This window comes from Columba livia, chromosome Z (assembly GCF_036013475.1).
Source record: "Columba livia isolate bColLiv1 breed racing homer chromosome Z, bColLiv1.pat.W.v2, whole genome shotgun sequence".
NCBI lineage: Eukaryota > Metazoa > Chordata > Aves > Columbiformes > Columbidae > Columba > Columba livia.
This window is the reverse complement of record NC_088642.1, coordinates 66,317,064-66,343,754: the sequence shown is the minus strand read 5'-3', so window position 1 is coordinate 66,343,754 and position 26,691 is coordinate 66,317,064. Positions and strand designations below refer to the sequence as shown.

General features: G+C 38.9%; 1 protein-coding gene across 4 annotated transcripts in view; it reads left to right on the top strand.

Annotated features, from left to right (window-relative positions):
- MLLT3 (MLLT3 super elongation complex subunit) overlaps positions 1-26,691 on the top strand; it is a 124,815-nt gene that overhangs the window by 77,522 nt on the left and 20,602 nt on the right. For 3 of the 4 annotated variants that reach the window (XM_065046223.1, XM_065046221.1, XM_065046220.1), the window contains 2 exons: positions 3,031-3,150; positions 10,517-11,128. In XM_065046223.1, coding sequence (XP_064902295.1) covers positions 3,031-3,150; positions 10,517-11,128 — 732 coding nt within the window. The remainder of the gene's footprint in view (positions 1-3,030; positions 3,151-10,516; positions 11,129-26,691) is intronic. The other variant, XM_065046222.1, reaches the window with a different exon arrangement.

The window sequence follows — 26,691 nt, the reverse complement described above, 5'->3', positions numbered from 1 at the left end:
CTGGTTCAGGTGTCTGAGAAATGGAAATGAGGAACTGGGGGGAAAAAGTGTTATGTCCTGTGTGGAACCATACTTCATAAAAGGTTTGAATACATAAATAACTTTTAAAGATTGGGGTATTTTTAGTACATGAACCTATGGTCAAGGAAGGAGAACAACTTTATTGCCTTCTTCCTCCACATTTGGATTCTAGCAGCAGAATTAAAAGGCAATGCTCAACTTACAGGTCGAGAAGAGTAATTTTTTTATTTACGCATGGCCCTTCATATTCTCCAAGCTATCACATGATCTTTTGAACAAATTTGTGTGTAACAATATTCACTTGGAGCAGTGTTTAAATTTAAAAAACAAAAAAACAAAAAACCAAAACAAAACAAAAAAAAAACCAACCAAAAAAACCCAAACAAACCTGCCTTTAGTGCTGTACGCAGTAAATGTCATCTTGACTTAGAGAGGTAGAATATGGAGTATACACATCCTAGATGTCCCAGTTTTGTACTTCCCATTCCTCCTTTAATGAAATGTCCATGAGGCATGTGATGGGTCAGTCTATCCCTGTCTCTGATGTCGGAGGATGTTTTAGTCGCATGAAGAGGTAAAGGTGACCATGCAGGGCAACCATAGAACCGAGTGTGACTTCGTGCATGGTAACCTATGGAAAGAGAGATGTTTCCTTGCAAGTGCAGAGCTCTGCAACTTCTCTCCAGCTTTGCAGAGCTTGTCAGACAGCAGGTATGCTGTCTGTAGCACTTAAGATTTGAAACAATAGATAAATGAATAGCTGTGCTAGGAAGCACTAAAATCAAGACGCAGCAGCACTGCATGAGAAGACATGAGCTAGCTTAGTTTCTGTCAGATGGAAGGCATAAATCTTTACAGATCTGATAACTATTCAGTGATGGCTGATTTATCTGTGGTCTCTGGAAACTATCTGTTTGTACTTAAGAGTCTTTAAAATCAAGAAAGGCAGCTAGACCTTTGTTATAGCAAAAATGCTGCTTGCTCAACAGCCATCTAATTTACTGTACTCCAGATAAAGCAGAAGCCTGAAGTTGGAGCTGTACTGCATTCTAATTAAAACATAAGGCTGTTTTTGCAGTTTGTCTTTGCGGTGGGTTAACCTTGGCTAAGGGCTGAGCTCTCAGGCTTGGTCACTCGCTTCGCCTCCTCAACAGGGCGGGGGGAGAAGATGAGAAAGCTCGTGGATCAAGAAATAGACAGGGAGATTGCTTACCAGTTAATGCCATAAGCAGAACAGACTTGACGGGGAAAATTAATTTGTTGCAAATTAAAATACATTTGAGTAATGAGAAACAAGCCAAAAACCAACCAGCACAACCAAAATAAGACAGCACCACACTCTGACACCACTTTCCCTCATTCTTTCCACACTTGTTGATTTCCTCCAAGGTGCAGGGGGACAGGAGATGCCTTTTGCTGTCAGTTCGTAACAGGCCCTCTCAGCTGCTTCTCGTTCCTCATACTTTCCTCCTGCTCCACCACAAGGCCTCTCCATGAGCTGCAGTCATAGAACAGTTTGGGCTGGAAGGGATCTTTCAAGGTCATCTAGTCCAACCTCATGCAATGAGCAGGGACATCTTCAACTAGATCAGGTTGCTCAGAGCGCCGTCCAGCCTGGCCTGGAATGTTTGCAGGGCTGCCTCTCTGGACAATCTGTTTCAGTGTTTTACCACCATTTACAATGGTAAATAATTTCTTCCTTATATCTAGCCTGAGTCTTCCCTCTTTTAGCTCAAAACCACTATCCCTTGTCCTGTCATAAGAGGCCCTGCTAAAAATTCTGCCTCCATTTTTCTTATATGCCCCTTTTAAGTACTGAAAGGCTGCAATAAGGTCTCCCCAGAGCCTTTCCTTCTCTAGGCTGAACAATCCTGACTCTGTCAGCTTGTCCTCACAGCAGAGCTCTTCCAGGCCTCTGATCATCTTGGTGACTGCCTCTGGCCCGTCTCCAACAGGTCCATGTCTTTCCTGTACTGAGGGCTCCAGAACTGGACACAGGACTCCAGCTGAGGTCTCACCAGAGCAGAGGGGTAGGATCACCTCCCTTGACCTGCTGGCCATGCTGCTTTTGATGCAACGCAGGTTATGATTGGCCTTCTGGACTGCAAGCTCCCTTTGTTAGGTCATGTCTGATATTTCATTCACCAGTACCCCCAAGTCCTCCTCTGCAAGGCTGCTCTCTATCCCTTCATCCCTCAGCCTGTGTTGATACTGGCAGTTGCCCTGATCCAGGGTCCACATGGGGCCACTTCTTGAGCTCGTCTACGTCCTTCAAGAACTGCTCCAGCACAGGCTTTCTGTGGGCTATGGGGAAATACCTTTTCTAGCACCTGAAGTACCTGTTGACTTTGGTGTTCATGCTGCAGTTTCTCGCAACTTTTTTTTTTTCCTCACCTCTGCAGTTTTTTGCCCCTTCTTAAATCTGTTCTCTTTGAGGCACCACCATCTTGTCTGAGGAGCTCAGATATGTCCTGCAGTGGGTCCATTTGAGCCAGCTGGATCCAGCTATGCCTGCTGTAGAGGAGGCCTTGACACCTCCTCACAGAGGCCACCATAGCCACCCAGTACTTGCCACCTACACCCATTACAGTCTTCCTTTACTTGGCTTTAGTTTAAGACTGTTGCACATACGTATTTATGGGACATCAGCAGGCTCCAGGACCTTTTACTGCAGGTGGAATGAACTTTCAAGTGTACCTAGGCATTGCTCAGGACAAGAGGAAGTTTGCTAAGGACTCAAATGCCATGATGGATAAGCAGGCGTAATAGCACAAATTTCTGAGTGGCTTGCCTTGTATTTGCATGGAAATTGAAAGATCTGATTTGCTCATTAAATGGAGGATGGCAGTGTGGTTTCATTAACCCATGCGCTGTTGAGAAGAAACATGGATTCTGTCTGTTGGACAAGTCTTAGTCTCCTGCTGATGTGATTTGCTAGTTCTTAGGCAGGTGAGTCGATATCTCTGCCTCTGTTAATGTTTGACTGATGTGCTTTCCCTCTTATAACAGATCATGGTAATGTCAGATGGCACATCGTTCTCTTCAGGACAGAGCCTTCATCTCCCCAACCTTCCCAGTAACTCCCTTTCTTTTTCTGAAGGGAAGAAGAAATCATCTCATGGGCCAAAGGTGAGACTTATTTTGCTAGAAAATATTTGACGAGTGGTGCTTTCATTGGGAATTGCCTTGAGAAAAAAAAAATACTTCTAGGTATTTTTGCAATCTCATTTACATAGTCCAGTGATAACAAGTCTTGACATTTCTTTGTTGTGAACTTACTGTTCACCACATGAAAATAACGAATAACAAGGGTGATTGTGAAAAGAGGTGCCAATGAAGGTGCTGCTTTTCTGGTTTTTGTATATACACAATTGTTTTCCTCCTCTCCCAGAAGGAATTATAATGTTTTTTTGTAGCGTGAGGGGATTCTGGTAATGGAAGTGTGAACTACAGAAATGTAAGGAATATGAGAAAATATTATAATGCCTAATTTATTATGTATTTTTGAATACTTTACATGATAATTGTGTAGAGGGAAACTTGAAGTTTTGTTCTTTAGGATTTTAAATTTTGTTTAATTTTAGGAGTTAATTCTTTACTAGGCGTTTCAAAGACAGCAATGTGTCAGTCTCTAGGACATCAAATTGAATCCTCAGCCTAGAACATGGTAAAAAGGTATAATCCATTGGAGCTTTTGAGTAATACAAATAGACCTTTCCGCAACACCAAATAATTTATTCATTTTGACAAAATTAATTAATTTTGTGGGAGGATAAGGAGCATGTTGTTATTTATTCAAATAGGAAATGTAGCACAATGACTTGCTTCATTAATGAATTAACATATATGCCTTTTCTCCATTCTGATAAATTGTTAGGGTTTTTATTTTCTTTCTTAACATCTTGTCAATTTGAGATATATTACTTAATGTCACAGTGCACATACTGTAAGGGGCAATACTCATTGTTATCAATAACCTTCAAGTTCTGTAGCTGTGTTAAATCTTATATCTCTTAAGAACTGTCAGGTAATGTGCTATGGGCATGCCTCAGTGTGTCCATTGATAAGAGTGTGTCACAACAGTAAGGATACATAGAGGGGCGAAGAAAAAGTTCTTTGACGTATTTCTGCCTGGTTTGCATTTTACCTGAGTGCCTCACAATCTCTAACGCAGGTCTTCTTGAGACATGTCAAGAATATGTGGATGTGTGAGTATTTTTATTTTCCTAATGAAGAGCAGGGGTAGATTCAGTCTGAGGATTAGACTGAAGGCACTTACTTCAATATGCCAGAATGTCTGCTTAATGCCTGAAAGGAAGGAAACTGACTACAACAGGTGCTGAAACAAGGTGCTGAACATAACTTTAAACTAGGAGACATCTACATCTACTCAGATACTGAAGATGAGTTACTTCAGCACTTTACCATCTATAGTAGGGGTTCTTGTGAGGCTGAGTTGCTCTCTAGAGTTCATTTTTCAATCACTTGTTCAGATTCAGCTGTAATAGTTTCACTGAAGTTTTGCATTGCATGCCAAAGCAGGCATACTGAGGCTTGGCCTAAATAAGCAGCCTAAACATATGCAGGAGGACTTCAGGGAGGTACAGATATGATACCAAGTTCTACACTAATGCTTTATCTAGTAACTGTAAGTCTTGAATCTCCAGCGTCAATTTTTTAATAAGCAAATGCTAACCTGGGATGTAATTTTATGAACTGTATTCGGACAATGCACTTTTGTCTGGTTTAGAAACTTGGCAAGTGTGCAGTGTGGTTGGGGTGAAGCAGGTTGAAGGGAGTGTTGCATGTTTGCTGCAATCAACCTTACAAATTAATGTTTGAAATCTTGGATTTTTGCTGAGGCAACCCAAACATCTGCAGTGAGTTTGACCCACAGCAGGATGTTATGAGTGCCAGGAGGAGATTAGATGTGCATCATGTCTTGGGATTGTATTCAGTATCTGTAAAAGTGTTACCCAGGAATGTTTTTTAACTATTTGGTTTCAAAATAGGCATGTTTCAGCAGCAATCTTGTTTATTTGAAATAATAATGTTTTTAACCTTGTATGCTGTTCACTGGAGTTTCCAATAGTGGTAAGAGATGTTACATCAATATACTGTTTCTTGCCAGTTGGTGTGAATATTCAATTTTTCCCTCTCCCTCAGGAATCCTTGTCTCCTTCTGTCCACCTTAAAACACACATTAATAGGCAACTGTTCTTGTATCACATAAAGAAATACTTGTAAATATCTGCCTTATTGGGGATCATCAGCTGGTTTTGGGAAATGGAAACATGACATCATGTTAGTTTTAGTGTAACAAAAAAGTTTGGGTTTTTATTATAAATTCCAGTCTCTGGAGCTGAGAACCCTTGGATTTTTGTCTGTAGGGTTTTTGTTTTGGTTGAGGGGCAGGTGAGTTCCAACCAATGTGTAAACAGATTTTTGGATTTGTTACGTGGAATAACACCAGTAATGGAACAATTTCCATGACCAAATTTCATTTAGATATGTCTCTAGAACAGGAGCTGTAGAAAAGTCTTGACAGTTCTTGGGTGTACGTTGTCTGTACCTAAACTGTGGCTGCGTGTACTCCAGGTGTCTGTACCGGATAGATGATTTTAGGATTCTTCTGCTGCAGCAATAGTCCCTTTATGTGCTTGGCTTGGTTTTGTTTTGCATTGTGTCTGTGAATACTGAAGTGAACTTTAAGTTTAGTTTTATACTCCCATACCCCAACAATACTTGCTTAGCCATTTGCCACTGCAAAGCACAATATAGACTTTCTAGTTAGAGAATTGCAGTCAGGACAGTATTTGTATTTCTGAAGTTCTGTGATTTTTGTGTTGAATTTAATGGAACTGGTGTTAGTGAGCCACAGTATTGTGATTCTGAAACAAGGCTTTAGCCTTGGAAATACAAAGGACAGGCGGAGGTACATGAAATCTTACTTTAGGCGTGTTTTTCAGAATACAAAAATAGCTGCAAGCTACAGATACTCGTGTTGCTCTTAAATCAGTTGTATTACTGTGCCTGTTTGTATTATTTAAATATTACACTCACAGAAAAACATCTTGATTAGTTTTGTCAGGATGATTATGTCTCCTGGAATGAGCTGTAGTGTCAGCTTCATAAGTAAAAAACCAAAATCTCTTATTGCCAAGTGTGATCAGAAAAAAAAAAAGTTTTATGCTCCCCTTTCTGTCTTTCTCTGTCAAAGCAGTGAGCATTGTAATTCTCTATCTGCTTCTAATTCTCCTGGTGTCATTGTTATAATAGTTTCGTGGGCTGGACAAGCTGAAGTGTGGAAAGCATTGTAAATGTGGGATGCAGTAATAATATGTAAGAAGAACTAGCAGCAGGTGGATTCTTCTCCAGCATACAGCCTGCAAGTAGAAGAATACCACAGTATTTGTGGAGGTTTTAAAAAATGTACTGTTTTTTTCCCAAATCAGTTAGTGTTTTTATTCAATAATGAAAACCTTTGTATTCAACAGAAATCTGAATTTCCTTGAGCAAGTAATTCCTCTCAGATCTTCCTCCCCTTTTCCTTTTAAGAGCAGGAGGCATATTTGAGACTAATTCCAGTCCATTTGCTGAAGATTGACACATTATTTCAACAGGCATAACATTTGAATAGGTGCTTTTTTATTGCAAATAAAAATAATGCATGTTTTTGTGATCACTAACCCCAGAGTAAGTAGACTGCTATGTCGATTTGCTCAGTTTTGACTTAATTAAATGTAATGAACTCCATCTCCCCAACTACTTCATTTAATAATTAGGTTCCTAATGACTGTCAGTAGCAGAAGAGGTTGGAAGTTATTCCCATAGCATTCTGCTTATTCCAACTCATGTTAAATCAAATTCGGAATTACATTTTCTGGTGTGAAGTCAGAATCTGACCCTGCAAAATATACAGAGACTTCAATACCATGTTTTTTGCCTCATATTTACACAAGTATTGTAAACTGCATGTGCGTTACGTGTTGAGCAGCTGTCGAAGTCCTTTTGGGTCTCTCAAATTTATAGGACAACATATTCTGTGCTTTAAACTTTATTTCATAAGCTCATTAAGAAGTAAACATGACAGACAGGGCTCAGTCCCCCTTGCCCAGACTGGTCTGTCATGTGAATTCGCTTATTCACCACTCAAGTCACAAGGTTTCATAATTTATAACCTGTAACTTTTAATCAGTGCACTTAAGGGCAAAAAAAATAAAAATTGGTTACTTAGCTAAGGGTGAGAGTGCTCATCTCATCCTTCCTCCTCTCTCACCGTGTGGGCATCCTCTGTATCACACTACAGAGCACGCCTCAGCAACCCAGTTGCTGATGGATTAACTTCAAAAGCTTTTTTTCTTTCTTTTTTTTTTGGTAATCTGCTGTTTCATACCTCCCAGCTTGGAGGTTTGATTTGTATCTTCTCCATAAGTTAGCAGATTCTGATGAAACCGCCAGACAAAGATGATGGCTGCAGGAGACAGAAATTGGCAAGTGATCGTGGCTGCATAATGGCTCTTCAGCTATTTCTGGCCACCTGTCCTGCCTGTGTGATGCTCCTGTTGCTCCCAGCAAACATCAGGCCCTAGCATGAGCTGTGTTAGCCAAAACCTGAGCAGAAGTTGTGCACAACAGTCACACTAGTACAGCTTTTCTCAGTTGGTAAAACCTTAGACTTTTATGCTGGTTTCTAGAACATTGATTTTTAAAGATCTGTTAGTACTGCTCTATGAAAGGGATTATGTATCTGAAGTATTATGTGTACATGGTGTTACTTGGCTTAAGAAAACATCTGCAGGTATTTTTAACATGCATATAATCCCCTGTATTATTCTTTTGAAGTTTGTTATTTAATGTATCAAAGTCTAGCATTCACTTGGGTTGCTTCAATATATGATGAATACAGAAATGTAAGCAATTGTGTGTAAATATATTAATTGTGAAACACCCACAATCTCCATTTTATATTTGAATTTGAGAGAAAAGACTGGTTTATTTGTCCCTCTTGGCAGAAATACATAATTGACTCTTATTCCTTGCAACACTTCTTAAGGTGGGAAGGAAAAGAAACATTTGAACGCTCCGTTAGATTTTGATAAATAAGAAAATTCTGGTTTTCAGGGAGACCTGTGCTGTACATGGTGTGAGTATTTAGCCACATTTCATCCACACCAGCCTTTTGAATTCATCATTAGCTTTGATTATAATTTTACCAGGTAACATATTTGGGTCTCTTTCTGTCTTAGGAATTTTACAGTCCTCTTGCTGTTTCCTTGAAGTCATTGTTGGCTTCTGTCAGGGTCATTGCAGAAACTTGCGAAATAAGAAAATATACCTTTTTTTTTTTTTTTTTTTTACCTGGAGAGTGAAAGCAGATATAAAAGCAATGGGTTGGCTGTCTTAATGAAAAAACAGGTCTCAGAGAGCCTGACAGAGAGGTATGTGTAAATATGTCTATTATCAGAAGTATGTCCTACACTTGTACTATGATTTTTGTCAAAACATCAGCTTCCGTGTTCTAGAAATAGGAAAGAAGTCTGGTTATAAAGTTGAAAAGACAAGAAAGATCTCAAGTTCTTAACCGTTTTAATACTACTGCATCCCAGAACCTGTTTCACAGCTCTCATCTATTAGAAAACCACTAAAATAAGTCTCTCCTCTTGAAGCAATATTAAGTATGTGGTAAGGAGACAAATAAAAGAAACATAAGGGCTCCATCTAGTTTATTAATGGCACATATCTTATTCCTCCCCAGGGCAACACTTACATCTCTGGCATGATAGAACTAGATATAAAGATAAAAGCGTTAATAGTTAGTTCATATGCCAACCTTTGGGGCTGGTCTTGCATCAAACAAAATATGGAACTGCCTTTTTTTATTTTCCCCTGAAGCTATTCCTATTCTGTCAGTCATGGGTTTGAAAGTCTGAGAGTTGGAGGGTGTGACATTGGCATGGCATGTAGCACTTAGGGAATATCCTGCTGTCAAGGAGGGTTGGTTTCCTAGGTTCATGGGCTAACAGCCTTAAGACTTTTTTCATCGAGAATAAAACTTTACATACTTATATTTTCTGAGTAGCTATGGGGTTTTTGTTACTTCAGCTTGGTATTGCTACTGAAGTTGTTGTATTCAGTATAAGTCTGTATGTAAGATTTTTACAAATTTCACAATATAAACGTTTTTAGTGTTTCACAATTTCAGGCTTTTACTATTTTCAGTTTTATGCCATTTGTACCTCTGTTCTAGGAAAAGGGAATGGAAATCAATGGATATATGCAATGTATTTGTTGAAGTGTTTCTTTCTAAAGTTTCTCAGATGCTAGGCAATACATAGATAGAAATGTTTAGAATCGGCATGGAAGAAGATAAGCAACCTAAACTTGTTGACCAGAGCTTCATGTAAACTGAAATGTCACTTTGCAGATTTGAAATAGTATAAAAATGAAGCATTTTTCTGAAGAGAGTGCTGCAGGTGTTCAGCGTTTGTAACAGTGCATATAGGATACTGGGTATTTTTGAGATGCTGAGCACCCAGTGTTAGCAGTTGCAGTGAAAGTGGGCAGTGCTAGAGCTATCCTCATCTTTTAAAAATCCCTGGGTGTTAATCCTCAGAATAAAGGATCCCATACAACCCATTCTGGATGGTTCAGTTCATTATTGCTGGTTGTGGCTGCAGATTACCACTTTCCTTGCCACTTTGACTTTTCACATTCAACTGAGTGAGGAATGATACTGCTCTGCTCTTTCTGCTTTTGCTTATCTTATTGGACCTCTGAGTCATCACCATTTCAGAAACCCTTCTCACTTACAGTAGTTGAATTTTTAAAAGTGCAATGAAATACTCAGAGATGGGAGCAATAAATAAAAATAAATAATTTTTTGCAAAGGTATTTTTCTATAAGAACACATTGAGTGTCGAGATGTTGTGTGTCAAATAAAGTCTTTGGTAGCCAGGCTGGAGCCAGAGTTGGTTTTGTGTATGAGGAAAAGGGCCTGTTAAAAGTTGGAGGGAGGATCACAGTAGAGAAGTCAAACTTTGCCTGAAATGGCATCAGGAGCATGTTTTTCTTTGATACTCAAGTTCTTCTGCTGAATGTATATGGTTCATATCCTGATCTATCCTTATGATGATTTTTTTTTTTTCTCTCTGATACCTGATGGTCATGGTTAACATTTCCTAAACTGTCTTTGTGTTCATCTTACAATGTTTCTTAAGAGACATATCTAAATCTTAAGATAAAAACTGACTTGTCTTGCAGATATTGGCTGTGGTAACTGCTCATGTTCCACCCCATCATAACAGATAAGTTGACCATAATGATAGAGTATGTCTATATTTGTATATAGGTATTTGCAGTTTCTGGTTTTCAACCTGCAGTTCCAAGTTTTTAATGTGAATAATTTGTCCATATTGCCTCTGTCTTTTGGGGCTTAGATGGTTCTTTCTCTTTTCTTTTTTAGTAAGTGAAATTTTTTGTCTCCTTTTTGTAGGACCCGACTAGGATTCTGAACACAAATAGCAACAGCAGCAGCAGTAGTAACAGTTTTTCAAAGACCCACAAGTCAACAAAGGAGCACAAGGAAAAAACTTCTAAAGATTCGAAAGAACATAAAAGTGCCTTCAAAGAACCTTCCAGGGAACACAACAAATCTTCCAAAGAATCCTCTAAGAAACCCAAAGAAAACAAACCACTGAAAGATGAAAAAATAGTTCCTAAGATGGCCTTCAAAGAACCCAAACCCATGTCCAAGGAGCCAAAATCTGAAAACACCCCCATCCTTACCATAACAGGTGGGCAGCAACAAGAAAAGAAGACCCCCACAAAAAGGCCCTCTGTTCTGGATTCTGATGAACCTTCTACAAAAAAAAATAAAAAAAGTGTCTCGGATTCGTTATTTAAAAGTTTTTCTAGTGCCCCACCACTGATTCTTACTTGTTCAGCTGAGAAAAAACAGACAAAGGATAGATCTCAGCTCAAGGTGGGGAGAGTCAAAATTGAAAATGATGCACTGGAAAGGAAGACGCCTACTCTGCCGCCGTTTGATGATATTGTAGATCCCAATGATTCTGACATCGAGGAAAACATGTCCTCCAAGTCTGAAGTAAGTGGCATTTGGTTTTGCTTAATATGTGTTAAGTATTCCCAGTCTGTGGGATTGTGCATCATATTTGTATTTTCCGCTTCGTTTCTCCTGTCTACTGGCAGATTGTTTAAACTTAAGGATGTTGACTGATGGCTGTTCCAACTTATGTTCTAGTTGAATTGTGTTGCTTATTCAAGTCTACTCAATTTAGAAACATCATGATGAATAAGCATGTAGATGGCTATAAATAATTTTGCTCTTTTGATCTTGTTCTTTTGAATTTCGTACTTCTTGTGAGAGAAAAGGAAAATTATTTAAATGCTTGTATTTCACACCCTAAGTTCAGGTGTTAGAGAATTCAGGAAAGGGTTGCAGAAAATTAGGGTATTATTTGTTATTTTTCTACTAAAAAGAGCAGTTCTGCGAAAGATGGCAGTTTTGTGGAAGAGGGAGAAGTTCCTAGAATCCATGCTTTGATGAGGAGAATCTATCCAAAGTAACAGGCTTACACAAGGAGGAGGACTGGTTTCATAGACATTTGCTTTCCTGAAAATATTTATCTACCATGCCTGCTGGAAAATATTTGTCTACTCTGCCTGCTCATCTGTTCAAGCATCATTTGCTCTTTATAATTAAGATTTTAATTTTTCTTCTAGCAGACTTTAGTTTTCAAAAGAATCTTTTACAGAGGGATGAGTAGATAAGGAAAGGAGTGGGAGGACAAGGCTTGTTTGGTGTCTTTATTTGTGCTTATGGTTAGAGGTGGTGTGTGTGGTATAGAGGAAGTGTTCCCAGCTGTGCTTTTTCAATTCTCTCATTTTTTGTTTTCTGCTTTGTGCCTCTGTTACTGCTATCAGATTCATAGCTCTGCTCGCCCTCTCTGGAACAGACAATAAATACCCTGCTGTGGGGAGGTGTCAACATTAGGCTTTTACTTCATAGAAACTTGCCACGAGGGAGAAAGTAATTTATTTCTGAAATAACCTTTTAGTGACTGGTCCCTCAGGGCGTGCAAAGGCTATAAAATTTAGAACGTATGGAACAGGACAGGCTCTGCTTTACAGCATGGCACTGGTGATATTGTGATTGGGGTGGCATTTTCATTCTGGCTTAGAACTTACCAGTTTGTGTTTAGACCTGAAAATCTTCACACTTTACAGCCTCAATGTGAATTAATTTTTAATGTCTTCAAAAGATTCTAAATCTATTTTAATTTATGTCAGAACCCTTAAGACTTGCTACTTACACTCAGTGTAGCTGGCTGATTGGCATAGGTTTTGCTGTCAGATTTCCTGTCATGTATAGGCAGATTTACTGGCAGCAGCAGTTCTGTTTTTATTTAAAGACAGAAGAATTGAGAGAAGCAGCTGCAATGTAACTGGAATTTCTCAAATGCAGGCACTACAAAGGTGTGTGCTGCATAGCAGCTTGCAGATAACTGATATGTGAAGGGTATGGATAGTGCTTGAATTTATTTCTTTTTAATTGTTGAAACATTTCCCTCTTTATTGTCTTGCAGCCTCTCGCCTGTTACCAATAGTATAATGAGTACGCCCTTAGGTTTTACACAGGATGAGACAAACCCTCTTGCTCTGAAGTTCATCATCCATCTGCAGTTTACCTGCAGGACCTAAGGACTTCCTTAATTCTGTACCAAGGCAAAAAAGCAGATTCAATATTTTCTAGTTCTGAGAGCCACTGTTACTAAAAGGGTACACCACCAGAGTCCACTCAAAGAGAAACAGATCCTGCTGGTGACGTTGACATTCTGGATTGTGGAAGGGCCAGTGTGGTCCACATCTGTATGGGCAAAAACAATGTCTTCCACTTTGGGACTGTGCTTATTAACAAATCAGGCTGAGTATGGCTCCAGTCAGTGACTGGACACTATTTAGAAAACCTGCAATAATTTCCTAATGTGCCTGTAGATTCACACCATTGTTATTGCCGTGGGAGACAGAGCTGGGCAGCCTGGTTAATGAGTGTCTACAGAATTTCATGGAGTCGTTCCTTCTACGCTTCATTAGTTTTAACCAGGGACCCTAATGAGGGGCGACTGAGCAGTGTAATAGATGTAATTCTGTATGTTGGAAAAAGTAGTCTGAACTTTTTGTATGTGTTCATGGGTTTCTAAATATAGCAGATTTTGCATCTAGAGCTACAAAAGTCATATCCTATAAATACAGTCATACATAAAGAGTAATGGAAGTAAAAATATGGTAATGTTTATGCTATAAAGGAAACGTTATTTCAGGTCTCTAAATGTTTCATGATACTAACCAACACAGTTGCCTGAAGCTGGGAAGACACTTCTTCAGTGGCATGTTCTGGCTAAATACTATGCTATAAAATACAGTCAAATGTTATTTCTTACTGTAGTACAGTTACAGTGGTGGGTATCGTAGTGTCGATGAACAAAGAATGTGTTGTTATTTAGGAATATATTTAGTAGTAAAGTATCCAAGATTTATTCCTAAAGTGGCTTTAAAAAAGCAAAACAACAAAACCTAACCCAGAAAATTGGGGTTAAATATAATAAATGTAATTACAAATCAATATCTAATAGAAAATTGGTAAGATACCACAAAAATATTAACCTTGAAGCAAGTGCTTTTTTTTTCTAGTTTAAGTTACTTAGTGATAAACTTTTTGCCCTTGTTTAATAGGCTTTCTGTGCATGACTTAATAAGACCAGGTAAGGTCATTTCTTTGTGGTCTGTTTAACATATGCTGTAGTGTGGTGCACTGCTGTATTTATTTTAGCTCTATTTTTCTGTTGACTTGGAGCTGCTGGCCAGTGAAATGTGTGTCTCCATTTCTCTCCACGCTCCTTTGAGTATCACTTTTCAAATACGTTCGTGATTTAAAGTGTGTTGAACTCCAGTGTTAGTGGTAGACTTGGTGTTCAAAACAGTGTGGGTCTTTTTAGAATCACATGAGCTAGTCAAGAGTGACGTGTAGTATATTCAGTTAGAAATGGCACATAAAGGCTGAGGAATTCTTTTACTGGCTTTGATAGGAAGTATGAAGTGGGATAATGAGTGAAAGCATGTCAGATTTTTGGTTTTACTGAGGTGTAGGATTATTAGCACATTTCACTTGAAAACTCCAAAGATTTTCCTTTAAAATTCAATGGCAGGATGTTTTAGTTAAAGAAAATTCAGTTTGCTTATTATGTGGGACAGTGCAGCAACATGATTAAAAAAGAAAAATACTAGACGTTGATTTTGCTGTCTGATCAGGAAATATGATGATGTTCTCATAACTCTTGTGTGAGCTGCAAACTGGTGTGTGAGATGGGGAAATACTGAATTTCAGATCTGAGTGAGGTGTTTTCCATGGCTAGAGCTTCCCCTTCTGAGCTGTGGAGCCATTACAGAAGGGATGCTCGGCTACTTCTTGTTTGATTATTATGAGTTTTGCTGGGCTGAGTAGGAAGGAAAAAATGGTGGCTCTGTTAGATGAACTTCTGTTCTTGGTGTGATTCTTTTTTTTTTTGCATATGATGTGTACTCTTTTTTTTTTTTTTCCCCTTCCTGTGCAGGTATGTCCCTGCAATTGTAGCATTGCCATTAGTAATAATAGCAGCCTTTTAGCTTGTCGAAGCCTATAGAAATACAAACTCAGCAAAAATGCATGCTAGCAAATGGTTACAGCTCAGGGGTGAGGTGTTTCAGTTATTAAAAGCAGAGTACTTTAAAGGGTCTTTCGTCTTTGGAAAAAATGCAAACTTCTTAGGAAGTCCTTTATAGAACAATGAAAATATAGTAGTCATCACATGGACTATGGGCTTGTAGTTAAATAACTCCTTGCGTATCTTAAAGCAGTCTTGAAGTTACAACTTGAATACCTTTTAAAAGTAATCCATAAAATGTCACTTTGAATCTGGCACATGATCTATTTGACTGCTACAAAAGTGGAATAATATTTTGAAAACCCCTGTGGTCTTGTAAAACCTCCAGGCCCTTGTTAGCTAAGAATTCCTGCTTTCTTCCAGGGCTGGGAGCCAAAGTAAGATCTCTTTCAGATAACATTTAAAGTTAGAAATAACAGTAGTGAAACAGAGCTCTGTGTGGAGTGTTCATGTAGCTACCCAGGAGAAAAAAGCGCAAAGCTTAGTTTTAGTTTTTCTTGTGAAACTGTGACTCTATATAGACCTTTAATGACGCAGAAGAGGATTGATAGTGGTGGCATCCTTTGTTGCACGCTGGACGTTGTGGGTTTGCAACCTATTTTATTCTTAGAATCTTTACTTTTTGCCTGGTATTTTAATGCATTGTTTCTGCATTTGGTTACTTTTAGTCTCGCTGCAAATCCTACTCTTAAAACCCTGCCACTCACCCCTGCGGGATTGTTTGCCCATGGTGCTCCTGTGCCCAGGAAAGTAATTCAGTAGGTGCAAACAGGTAGGTGTTAGCAGCCCATGTAAATAATGTATAGTCCAAGGTGCTTCCTTCCACATATGTGCTCAGAGAGAAATAGTGACCTAAGATAATCAGACCTTGTTAGATAATGGTGGTAGGCAGAAGTGTGTTCTACGGCTGGTAGCATCTATTGTAGTATGCACCGTTCTGCTGTTATACTAAACCTCTTTTTATCATCTTTCTCTATGAAGGGAAAAGTGCTTTGGCTTTGCTCACAAAAGCTTAGGTGCGTATTGAGCTGCTCTGTTATGTGATGAGCTGAACCATTGATGGATGAGGAAGCAGCAAGGTTGACAGGTAGTAGTGATTCGTCTGTGACAGAAAGGTCAGATGTTAAATGGAGATACTTTTAATGGATACTTTAAATGGAGATGCTGGCCCCAAACTTGAGGGTGATAGTGCCCGTGTGTCACTGTTCTTCCAGTGTGGAAATGTGCCTGTAACCCCAGCGCAGGGAACAAGTGAAAGCAGATGCAATCCAGCGGTGCTCTTCCTCGGCCTCTTGCTGCCTCTTCCCTCACGACAGTCTTCTCTCCTTCATTGCATAATCAAAGCATGCCAGGCAGCAGTTTAGGGAAAGCCTCATGCTTGCAACTAATTCTAACAATAATTTGGGTGTTTGCTGCAGGTGGTCCTATACCACCACACCAGCAACAGAAAAACTATCATTCACTTAAACTTTAAAAAGTGTTGGTGTGAATTTGATTTAACTCACTGTGTCTCTCGTTCAGTAGTGCTCTCTTACTTGGCTTAGTCAATATTTTAGTACAGCTGATATTTTTGTTAGAAAAAGTTGCAAGATTAATTTTCCACACACTTTTTTTTACAAAGAGCTTTGAGTAAAACATTCAGCAGTGTTGGTAGTAATTCCTATAAAACCTAACACTTTCTTTAAAAGCCTCTAAGCAGGCTTGTGTCTTCCCTTGAAAACAGAAATCCTTGTCTGCTCCACTGAAACATGTAGCTTGTACTTCCTCTGGCCCTGAGCATGTTAGTGAGGTTTCTAATGCTCCTCTCCCACCAGCAGTATCTCACGACATTCGTTCCCACTTGGGGCTGAAAACAAGTCGGTGCGTATAGCTTTGGTGATCAGACTTCTTTGTTATAAGACTGTGTGGCTATGAAGGGACCAGGAAATTTGCTAATTAATGCTGACTTTATCCTACTGGAAACAATAGTCCCAGCACACATGTAGCGAGGCAGGGCTGCCTCATTCTAGGACATGTATGTAAGATTTTTCAAATTATCTTGAGGCACGTTACCTTTTCTTGCTGCAGATGTCTGAACCTCCATGAAGGAGTTGCTTACTGTGTACTAACGGTGCTGCAAAAGTGAAAGGAATTATGTTTTGTGTTGTAGGAATTAATGTTTCAGACAGCAAAGTTAGAAGATAAGGATAAATTGAACTGTTTGCACTTGTCACAATCTGTTTAAATATTCACAAAGATTCTCTCATCACCTCAGGGTGACGTAAGAGGAGAATGTTTAAAGGTGACTGATAACATATAGCCCATCACCAGCAGAGCTGTGTTTACTGGCACCCAGGTGCCCCAAGGAAAAGTTACTCCTGTATCTGGGGATAACAGGTACCAGCGGCAGTAGTAACTGGGTCAGTGGCCTCAGCATTGACTACCCTGACCACAAAATCATTTCAGAATTTATCCTCTTGAATATCATTGTTGGTGAGCAGTTGTAATTAAGGACAGAAGTAGATCAAATAACTTTGCTGCTTTGCATAAGATCTTTTTAGGTATTACCTAATAGCAGGAGGAGATTACATGTGAGTCCAACCTATGTGTTTTTAATGATTCAGATTATGAATTGCGAGAGTACTATGGTTAAACTATGACCAAAAAAAGAGTAGATAGAGGCTATGGTAATTTTAATTTCATCCATCGGATGAATAATCTTTTTTGATTGCCCATGCTGCTTTAATGCAGTTTAGTTAATACACTCTGACTTTATTCTATGGATGAAAAGGATGTGGTTTTGAGGCATTGCTTATTGTATTGCGTCTTCCACCAGGAGAGTAAAATAGCGCGAGTAGGCAGGAATATCCAGCAAAGAGCCAATGGTCTGAATATGCTGCATAACAACAGTTCAGTTGCGAAGTTTCTCAGGTTCAAGGCAGGGAAAGGCAAGTTCAAGGCAAAAGGAAAAAGCCACGCTTGGTGCATTGGTGTTCTTGATGACCTGAATTTGTTTTAGCAGCAGTCCATTGTGAGTGGTCAAAATTTTGCAAGTTAAATGTTGCAATTTTAGCTAAAGAAAACAGTTTGTGGATGTGGTGGTTCTACTTAATTTATTTGTGCCATATGCAGCCTTTTTGATCCTTTGAACACTGTAGAACTCAAGATTGATCAGGGCTGTAGTACCTGAGGTCTTAATTTAGCCAGTGTTTTAAATAATAATAATTAGCCAATATTTTAGTAACTTTAGTTACCTGTATCAGTTACATTACAAACATTTTACATGACATTATAACAGTTTGACAGAAATGTCATATAAATACAAACACGTATTAGATATTTTCACCTTTTAAAGAGATTGTCTTGGGTTAGTAACTTATTACGCCTCATGAAACAGTTGCAAAACTCTTTCTACTAATGTAAAGCTGAGGTCACAGTATCAAAAACCTATTTGAAGTGTCCAAAACAAGGATAAGGAGCTTTAAATGAGTATTATGTTTTGTAGTTATAAGTAAATGTGTAGGCAAATTTACAGCACATGGATGTGTCAGATGTAAATGGTAAAATACCAGTAAGACAACAGCAATCATTCTATGTTGAGGGGTTTTTTGTTTGTTTGTTTTACCAGAGAATCAGCTTTGTGCAGTTCTGTGTGTATATAGCATGCATGATTTTTTGTGGAAACTACTAGACAAATACATGGTGATATTAGCATACAGCAGGTGCTTAGGAACCATACTGACAGATGCCTCAGAAATATCTATAATGAAAAATGTGTGTAGATCATACTGTTGCTAACCATGATATCTAAACATCATTGTTCAGTCTACAGTATAACAAGTTTGGCTAAAAATTATGACACTTTGAAAAACAGATGAAGGTCTTTGTTTTATTTTAGGGATGTGAGAATTCCTCAGGGTACAACATAGCTTTTCATATTGTTTTCTCTACAGCTTTTCACTGAAACTAGAAAGTACAGAAATGAAAGCTGAGATTTTCACATAATCATTTAAATCCCTGCAGTTAAGTTTGAGAAAAAGGTAAATAGAATGAGGCTTGCTGTAAAGTTAACAAGACCAACAGAGATGGCATGGAAGAGCTCCTCTAGATCTCTCAATGGTCTATGGTGAAATGTTAGACTCTTTTTTTTTAAATTTTCTGGGATATGTTCTCAGTAGCCAGCAGTCTGCAATAGCAAAGACAGTGAATAGGGACCGTGTGTCAGCGCTTCAGAAGAAAAGCTGTTGGGTTTTTTATGTTTAGAACTGTGCTTACTTGATGTGTATGACCTTGACAAGATTTCTGCATGGTAAAGTTTTAGTGGAGGGTCATGCTGGGAATGCTTTATAGAGTTTAGGCGATGTAAGAAGAGAGAGAAACTATGGTGAATTTGCACACCCTGTGAGTACCTGCTGAGACGGTGAGATCTGTAATGGTGTGGAAATGTAGCATAGTGCAGAATAACAGCCATGAAAGAAGTTTTACATGTAGTGAAATGGTTTTCCAGCTGCTTTTTTTGTTGGTAGGAGTGCATGAATTTTTTTATATCAGGACCTCAAATCTGGGAGAATGTAGGTGAACAACCTCTTTGCTGCACCAGAAGTGACAGGAAATTTTATTTTCCCTTTCCCAAGAACTGGGACTGCATCAACATTCACCCTTCTCAGTGCTGAAATGTACAGTTGGGCACAGGGGAGAAAACAGGGCAAGAGTAGGGAATCACAAATCATTGTTTTCTAATGCAGCAGCTGCCAGGGCTGGCCAGAATAACTACCACCTGTCTTCAACCATCGCTATTAGTCCCATTGGAGAAAAAAAAAAAAATGTAGATTAGGTAAATGAAACTCTCACATTGGCTTTAATACCTAGGCTGAATTTTCCACCTTTTATCTTGTACTAAATTTGAGGGTTAGACTGTCTTTCTAAAACACATTTCTGTCCTTTGTTGTGTATGAGAGCTCTCTGTATAGAATGTGTGATGGTTCTCAAAGTATAAATTGAAAAACTGTAAATTCAAACTTGCAGAAAATCAATATCTGAGTGTTCTTGTCAGCTGAATTTGTCCTTTCCACATTTACCAGAGTACATAGGGACAGTCACCATTCTATCATCACAGGGCTTTCATGCCACTGAGCTTATAAGATAAATAATTCACTTCTTTGAAGAATATTGCTTAGGATATCTTCATCTTCTATAAGCAGGCCCCATTTTTGTGGTAATTTTTGTTTTTTTTCACATAATTCAGACTTATGAGTAGAATACAGGTCTGTTAACTTCCTCATGCTACGTGGCTCATACTTTCTTAGTTCCTCACAAATATTGACCACATTTTTGGGGAAATGTGGTCCATAGGTTTTAGTGCCAATTTTGAAAAGCCAAAGACTTTCTATAAACCTGTCTTTGCCAGCATTACCTACATATTCAGCACAGAGTTTTCATCCTTCTTGGTTGGGGTAATCTGATGAGAACTTGTATCAGTTTGCACTCTGCCTCTTTCAGTTTAAGACCATGTTCATATGTGACCATACACGTTTTCAGTTTATTTTACCTTTAGTTTACTCATTATCTTGTAGGCATAAAATACATTCTTATGTCCTGCATAAGAAATTATAATCTTCTCTCCCGTACTTCTTTACCTGCTTTACTGGCTGTCTTCTGCTCTTACCAATAAGGTTTCTTCAGAAAAAAATATTCCTGCAGGCAATGGCCTTCACTAGCAATTAATTTTTCAACTGTATTGTGCTGTGTACTTGCAAAATAGTTTTTTTTTTTTTTTTTATCCACATGTGTTAGGTCAGTCTCCTGTTCATGAGCCTTCTCCAAGTCTTACAATAGCTTGACTATTTCTGAGTTTTTATGTTAGCAGAGTCTCAAATTTATTTTTTTATTTATAAAGCTAAGACCAAATGTGTACATAAATATAGAAGGAAAATAACTTTCTTTTGAAAGTAGATACACGTTTCAGTTGGAGGGTCTCTAAAGAAAGGCAAATCCTGCTTAATCCACTGCAGTTGTTCAGATGTAACACTTGCGATGTTTGGCTGTAGGTCTTTTCTGGATAGTTATTGTTAAATGAAGGCTGCGTTTCAGATTCACAGAATCATAGACTGGTTGATGTTGGAAGGGACCTCTGATGGTCATCTGGTCCAACTTCCCTGCTTAACCAGGCCCATGTAGACCTGGTTGCCTAGCACTCTGTCTAGACCTTTTAAAAATTATTTCTGAGGAGGGTTGCTCCACAACCTCCCTGGGAAACCTGTGCCAGTGCAAAAGTGTTTCCTGATGTTCAGAGGGAACCTCCTGTTTTTCAGTTTGTGCCCATTGCCTCTGGTCCTGTCACTGGGCACCACTGAAAAGAGCCTGGTTCCATCCTTTTTGCACCCTCCCTTCAGGTGTTTGTGTACATTAATAAGATCCACGAGGACCCCCAGGTCCTTTTCTGCGAAGCTGCTTTCCAGCTGGGTTGCCCCCAGAATGTTGGTGCATGGGGCTGTTCTTCCATGGCTACAGGACTTCACATTTGTCCTTGTTGAACTTTGTGAGGTTGCTGTCTGCCTATTTCTCCTGGCTGTCAAGGTCCCTCTGGGTGGCAGGATGACCTTCTGGCATATCAGACACTTCTCCAGTCTTGTGCAACCAGCAAACTCACTGAGGGCACACTCTGTCCCATTGTCCAGACCATTAGCGAAGATGTTAAATAGGACTGGATACTGTGTTGACCCTTGGAGTACAGTGCTAGCTACTGGCCTCCGAATATACTTTACACCACTGATCACCACCCTCTGAGCCCAGCCCTTCAGCCAGTTTTCAGTCCACATTGCTGTCTGCTCATCCAGCCCATCCACAGCTTGTTTATGAGGATCTTGGGCGAGATGGTGTCAAAGGCCTTACTGAAGCCCAGGTAGATAATATCTGCTGCTTTTCCCGCTTCTACCAGTCATTTAATCACAAAAGTTTGTCAAGTTAGCCAATCGTGACTTTGTCTTGGTGAAACCATGCTGACTGCTCCTCATGATTTGCTCGTCTTTAAGTACCTAGAAATGGTTTCCAGTATTAGCTGTCCATCACCTTCCCAGGGACTGAGGTGAGGCTGACGGGTCTGTAGTATCCTGGATCCTCCTTCTTGCTCTTCAAGAAACAAGGAGGATTGACCATTGCTCCAATCTTTGGGTGCTTCTCTCGGTCAACATGATTGATCAAAGATTATTGAAAGTCGTCTTGCAATGACATGTGCCAGCTCCCTCAGCACTCATGGGAGCATCCCCTCAGGGCCCATGGACTTGCTCAGGTAGCAAGTACAGAGTCAACTGATTTATCAAATAACCTCACTTCCATCAATGATATGGAACTTTTGTTTGAAATTACTCTAAATAATTTGGGCAGCTAAATGTATCACAGAATCACAGAATGGTTGGGGTTGGAAGGGACCCCTGGAGATCATCCAGTCCAACCCACCTGTTAAAGCAGGTTCACTTAGAGCAGATTGCACAGGAATGTGTCTGGGTGGGTTTTCAATGTCTCCAGAAAAGAGACTCTACAACCTCTCTGGGCAGCCTGTTCCAGTGCTCTGTCACCCTCAAAGAATTTTCTCCTTATATTCAGATGTAACCTCCTGTGCTTCAGTCGGTGCCCATTGCCCCTCATCCTCTTGCTGGGCACCACTTATCAGTACCTTAGGTCACATTCTCTGCCAAATTACTGTCTCAGCCTGCTCTCAAAAATCAATAATCTGTCATTTACTGTTCAAATTTTACATCTTTTAAATCTTAAATTTCTTCTCTAAATATTTTTAGTTCCTTAAACATCATAGTTATGAATAAATGTTTCCATTTCTGTAAGAAGATAATTAATTCTACTTCCCACTCCGTAGCCCTGTTCTTCCACTCTGAGCTTGCAATCTGCAAGTTAGCTTCTGTGAATGGTTAAAAAGGAAGTTTTACCCTGCCATGGAGGCTGGTTGCTAATGAATCAACAGCAGCTTGCAAGGAGATGTGGTGATGCAGAATTCAGGCAGGGTGCAGGCAGCTCCGTTCAACCTTGTGGTATCACAGACACCCAAATGGTGTGTCCCCTTGGCAATGGCAGGTGTGGTTGCTTGGTGGATGAGGTGTGGTTGTTCTGTTCTTTGAGCTACAGATGGGTTGGATTACTCTACTAAAAGCTGAGGTGGAGGCAGTAAAGGTTGTAAGTACAGGAATTCTGTTAGAGAAAGCAGCTTGTCTTGGGGGATAGTGTTCCCCCTCCCTGACAAGCTAACTTCAGACAAAGAAGAAATGATACTCAGCTATAAGCAGTTTTAAGTGGGTAGACTTTTCAGTATGTATGGTGCGGAGAAACATAAATCTTAAGAGTATGTGCATAAAAATAAGAAATATGTAGAGTGGCTGATATGAAATGGGATATTACTACATAATTTAAATTTTATTTCAGGAAACAATATGTAAGCTTCCTTTAAAAATGGTTCAAGGGATGTCAAGAAAAGCCATTCTCGCACACATACAGATGTTTTCTATTTTTTATTGTAAATAAGGAGCTTGAAATGATGTGGTTTGTTTTTAGAAGTAGTTATATGAATCTGGGCAACCATGAATTATTACAGAAACAGCTTTGTTATATCTGGTGTCATAAACAGGTGAGTTTGCCTAAAAATTGTTTGCAGCTCTAAAGTAGGTTGTTGTACAACTTGTAAAAACAAACAAAAGTATGGCAATGACAGAAGCCAAATGGTTTAGAGCTGGTGAAGAAGGTACCTTTTTAGGGAAAGCTTGAGCCAAAGAAAAGTCTGTTTTCTTGCTGAACTGTTTCAAAGCACAGAAGCCTTCAACCAGGTCTAATAAAGAAGCCAGTGTCTCCTGTGCATCAGTGTGAGGGCACTAAAATGAAATAGACTGTCTAAGAATGCAATAAATCATATCGGGTCATTGCCCTAATGAACAGTTTGGTCCCAAATTCTCATTAGCTTCTCTACAGGAAGAGAAAACTAGTAAAACAGGAAAAGGTCATATGAGAGAAACTCTTGACTGGTACTATCTTAAGCTTCTATTGTTGAAGGACACCCTTTAGCTGATTTCAGACCCATTTAAAAAAAAAAAATAAATCTGTTTAGTGATTAGTAACCAGTGGATAAGAGCAGAAAGCCCAAGTGAATAAAGCCATAAATACCTAAGTCCTCAGGATAACAGCCTGTAAAACTGCCAGAAAGCTTTGCTCAAGTGACAAAAGGTAGCCTCTGGTTACTTGAAGTGTTGGCACTGTAGGCACTAATTCATATTAATATGTGGAAGGTGTATTTTTAGCTCCTTCTAAAATGCAAGTATTTTCTCTTAATAACATTAATTCTTATGTTAAAAGCAGCTGTTTCCTTTGTGTGTGTTCTCATCCCCGATTTCTCAAAGTTGAAAAAAACTGTGTTTAATTTCCAGTACTAGATAATTTAAAGATTTATGGCACTCTGTATTTCTTGGAATACATTTTAAGGCAAAGCAGTTTAAGGAAATAATGTAAATTGTTTCAAGAGGCATTAAGAATCATTTTAAAAGAGTATAGATGTTGATTTGTGTTTCAATGGGACTTTCTGTGGTTTGGTGTCTCAAAGCAATCTTGCTAAAGCAGAGCAAGATTTTTACCAGGAAGGGACTACAACAACTTTATCCATATCCATATCTGTTCTTTTTTGTGAACCTGTCTCAATTAGTTAATACTGAGAAAAAATTTTGACATGGAGGAATTTCATTGGTGTTTGCATGCCTTATAATATGAAAGAGTCTGAGCCTTTTTCCTTTTAGTTTTTAATTTCCAGTAAAAATAAAGTAGTGAAGTTTTAGTAGTGGCAAATATCTCTGCACCTGTGGGACTTCTTGTTTTTCCCCCTGTAGCTTTAGCACTTCCTCAAGTATTTTAAACTGAATATGATAGTCTTTTAGTGTTTGTTACCTTTTAAAGCATGGATTTTACATAAGTTAAAGCTCATGTTGAAATTAATAGAAGGAAAAAGACAGTTTATGGAAACGCACAGAATCCCGTTGTCAGCTAGTAATTTTGCCGCAAAAGCAACAGATAAACCAGATGTTTGAGAGTAACCTGAACCTGGAAGACTGAAATTAGTTTCCAGAATGGTGATGTCTCTAAAGTTTGCATTGACTCTGGTCATTCATCAGTGCAGTCTGTTTCCTGTTCTCGTAATTATTTTACAGATGAAAATCTTGTACGGTTTTGCAGAAGTTTAGTCAATTAAAAAAAAATTTACTTGAATTACTTGATTTTTGGAGCACTGTCAAGTGATGCTGCAGTGTCTTCCAAAAAGGTCTGGTGCTGTGGACCATGTAAGAATCTCTCTTGGTACTCAGAAATGGGTTGTGTTGTTCACTGTTTCTTTGCACAGGGCTGATTGACCTGTATACAAGCTGTACATGCCCATGCTGTCAGGTCCAGAGCTTGTATTTTTCCTGTGTGTCTGTGAGTACTGGAGCTGGTGTTGATTTGAGGAGAGCAGATGTTAATGGTGTTTTTCTCAGGCATTCTGTTGCCCAAATAGGCATCTCTCTTTGTGAGAAAAGGCTGTAAAAGGCTGTAAATCTGCCTGCTCATTATGAAAGGCAACAATAGATTGATTTATGGAGAAAAAGCAGATGTTAGCCTTAGGTAGCCTGCGTGTGTGAAAATTGAGTTTTACAGTGACTAGATATTACTGCTGTTATTTTTGAGAGCAGTTTAGTTCTAACTTAATCACAAGGGATGTTGTACAGGCAAGGAGAGTCAGAAAACTTTCATTAGCCTGGATAATGGCAACGTCATGGTAACGCAGTTGTATAAAATTTGAAGTGTAACCAGATTTTCTTGGCTTCCTAACCTGATTTTCACCATTTCCTCTGTACAGACACTTCTTTCTTGTTTTATGTTCTCTGTTAGCATCCTTTGAGCCCAGATATCAGATTTGTTCTTTCTCTCATGTACACAAATGAATGTTCAAGTGTATACTGACAACCATGCACTTCAAGCCACTGAGCTTAAGAAACAGCAAAAAAGTGCGTGGAGACATGCAACATGATAACAGGAAACAAGACTTGTCACAGTATGTTTGGGATGGAAAGGGACCTCAGAAGATCATCTAGTCCAATCCCCCTGCCAGAGCAGGAACACCTAGATGATGTTACACAGGAACATGTCCAGGTGGGTTTTGAATGTCTCCAGAGAAGGAGACTCCACAACCTCCCTGGGCAGCCTGTTCCAGTGTCTGTCACCCTCACTGAGAAGAAGTTTCTTCTCAAATTTAAGTAGAACCTCTTGTGTTCCACTTTGAAACCTCATAAGCCATAACCACTGTGAGAAAAATTATACATAATTTTTAGATTAAGTAATAGACCTTTCTTAGCAACCTTATAGAATTTTAAAGAGAAATGTATACATTTTAAACAATAGTAGAAAAAACAATGTAGAGAACTGTTCATTAAGTAATGTAAACTGATTTTAACTACTCTGTTTTTTAAATCTGGTTCTATTTTGTGATCTGTGTGTTCCAGATAATGTGTGTTCCAGATAATTTCCCTGTGTAACAAGGCAATCCTTCTGGTTTGATCACTGTAACGATCTGTAGGGTCTTAATACATATGAAAAGCATTGGGATGAGGATAAGTCTTATAACAGCAGAAAACTTTATTTTGAATCCTCATCTTAAGACTTATTTTCTAAGGAAGAAGAAAGAAAACTGTGTGAGGTTTTCTGACATTTAGTGAGGTCTGCTCAGGTCTTCCTCTGGTTTTTGATTGTACTTTATCCTTAACAATTTGGAAGATGTTGCAACTAGAGTATGAAAGAACACAGGAGCCTTAGGTCTGTTATAAACTCATTTAGGCCCTCATGTTGTATAGCCTTTCAAACAAGGCATTGAGAACTTTTTATTAGGATATTTGCTTTAGTAAAGGACTAGACATGGTGTAGTAGTGTGTGTGTATGTTGACTGCATAGCAAT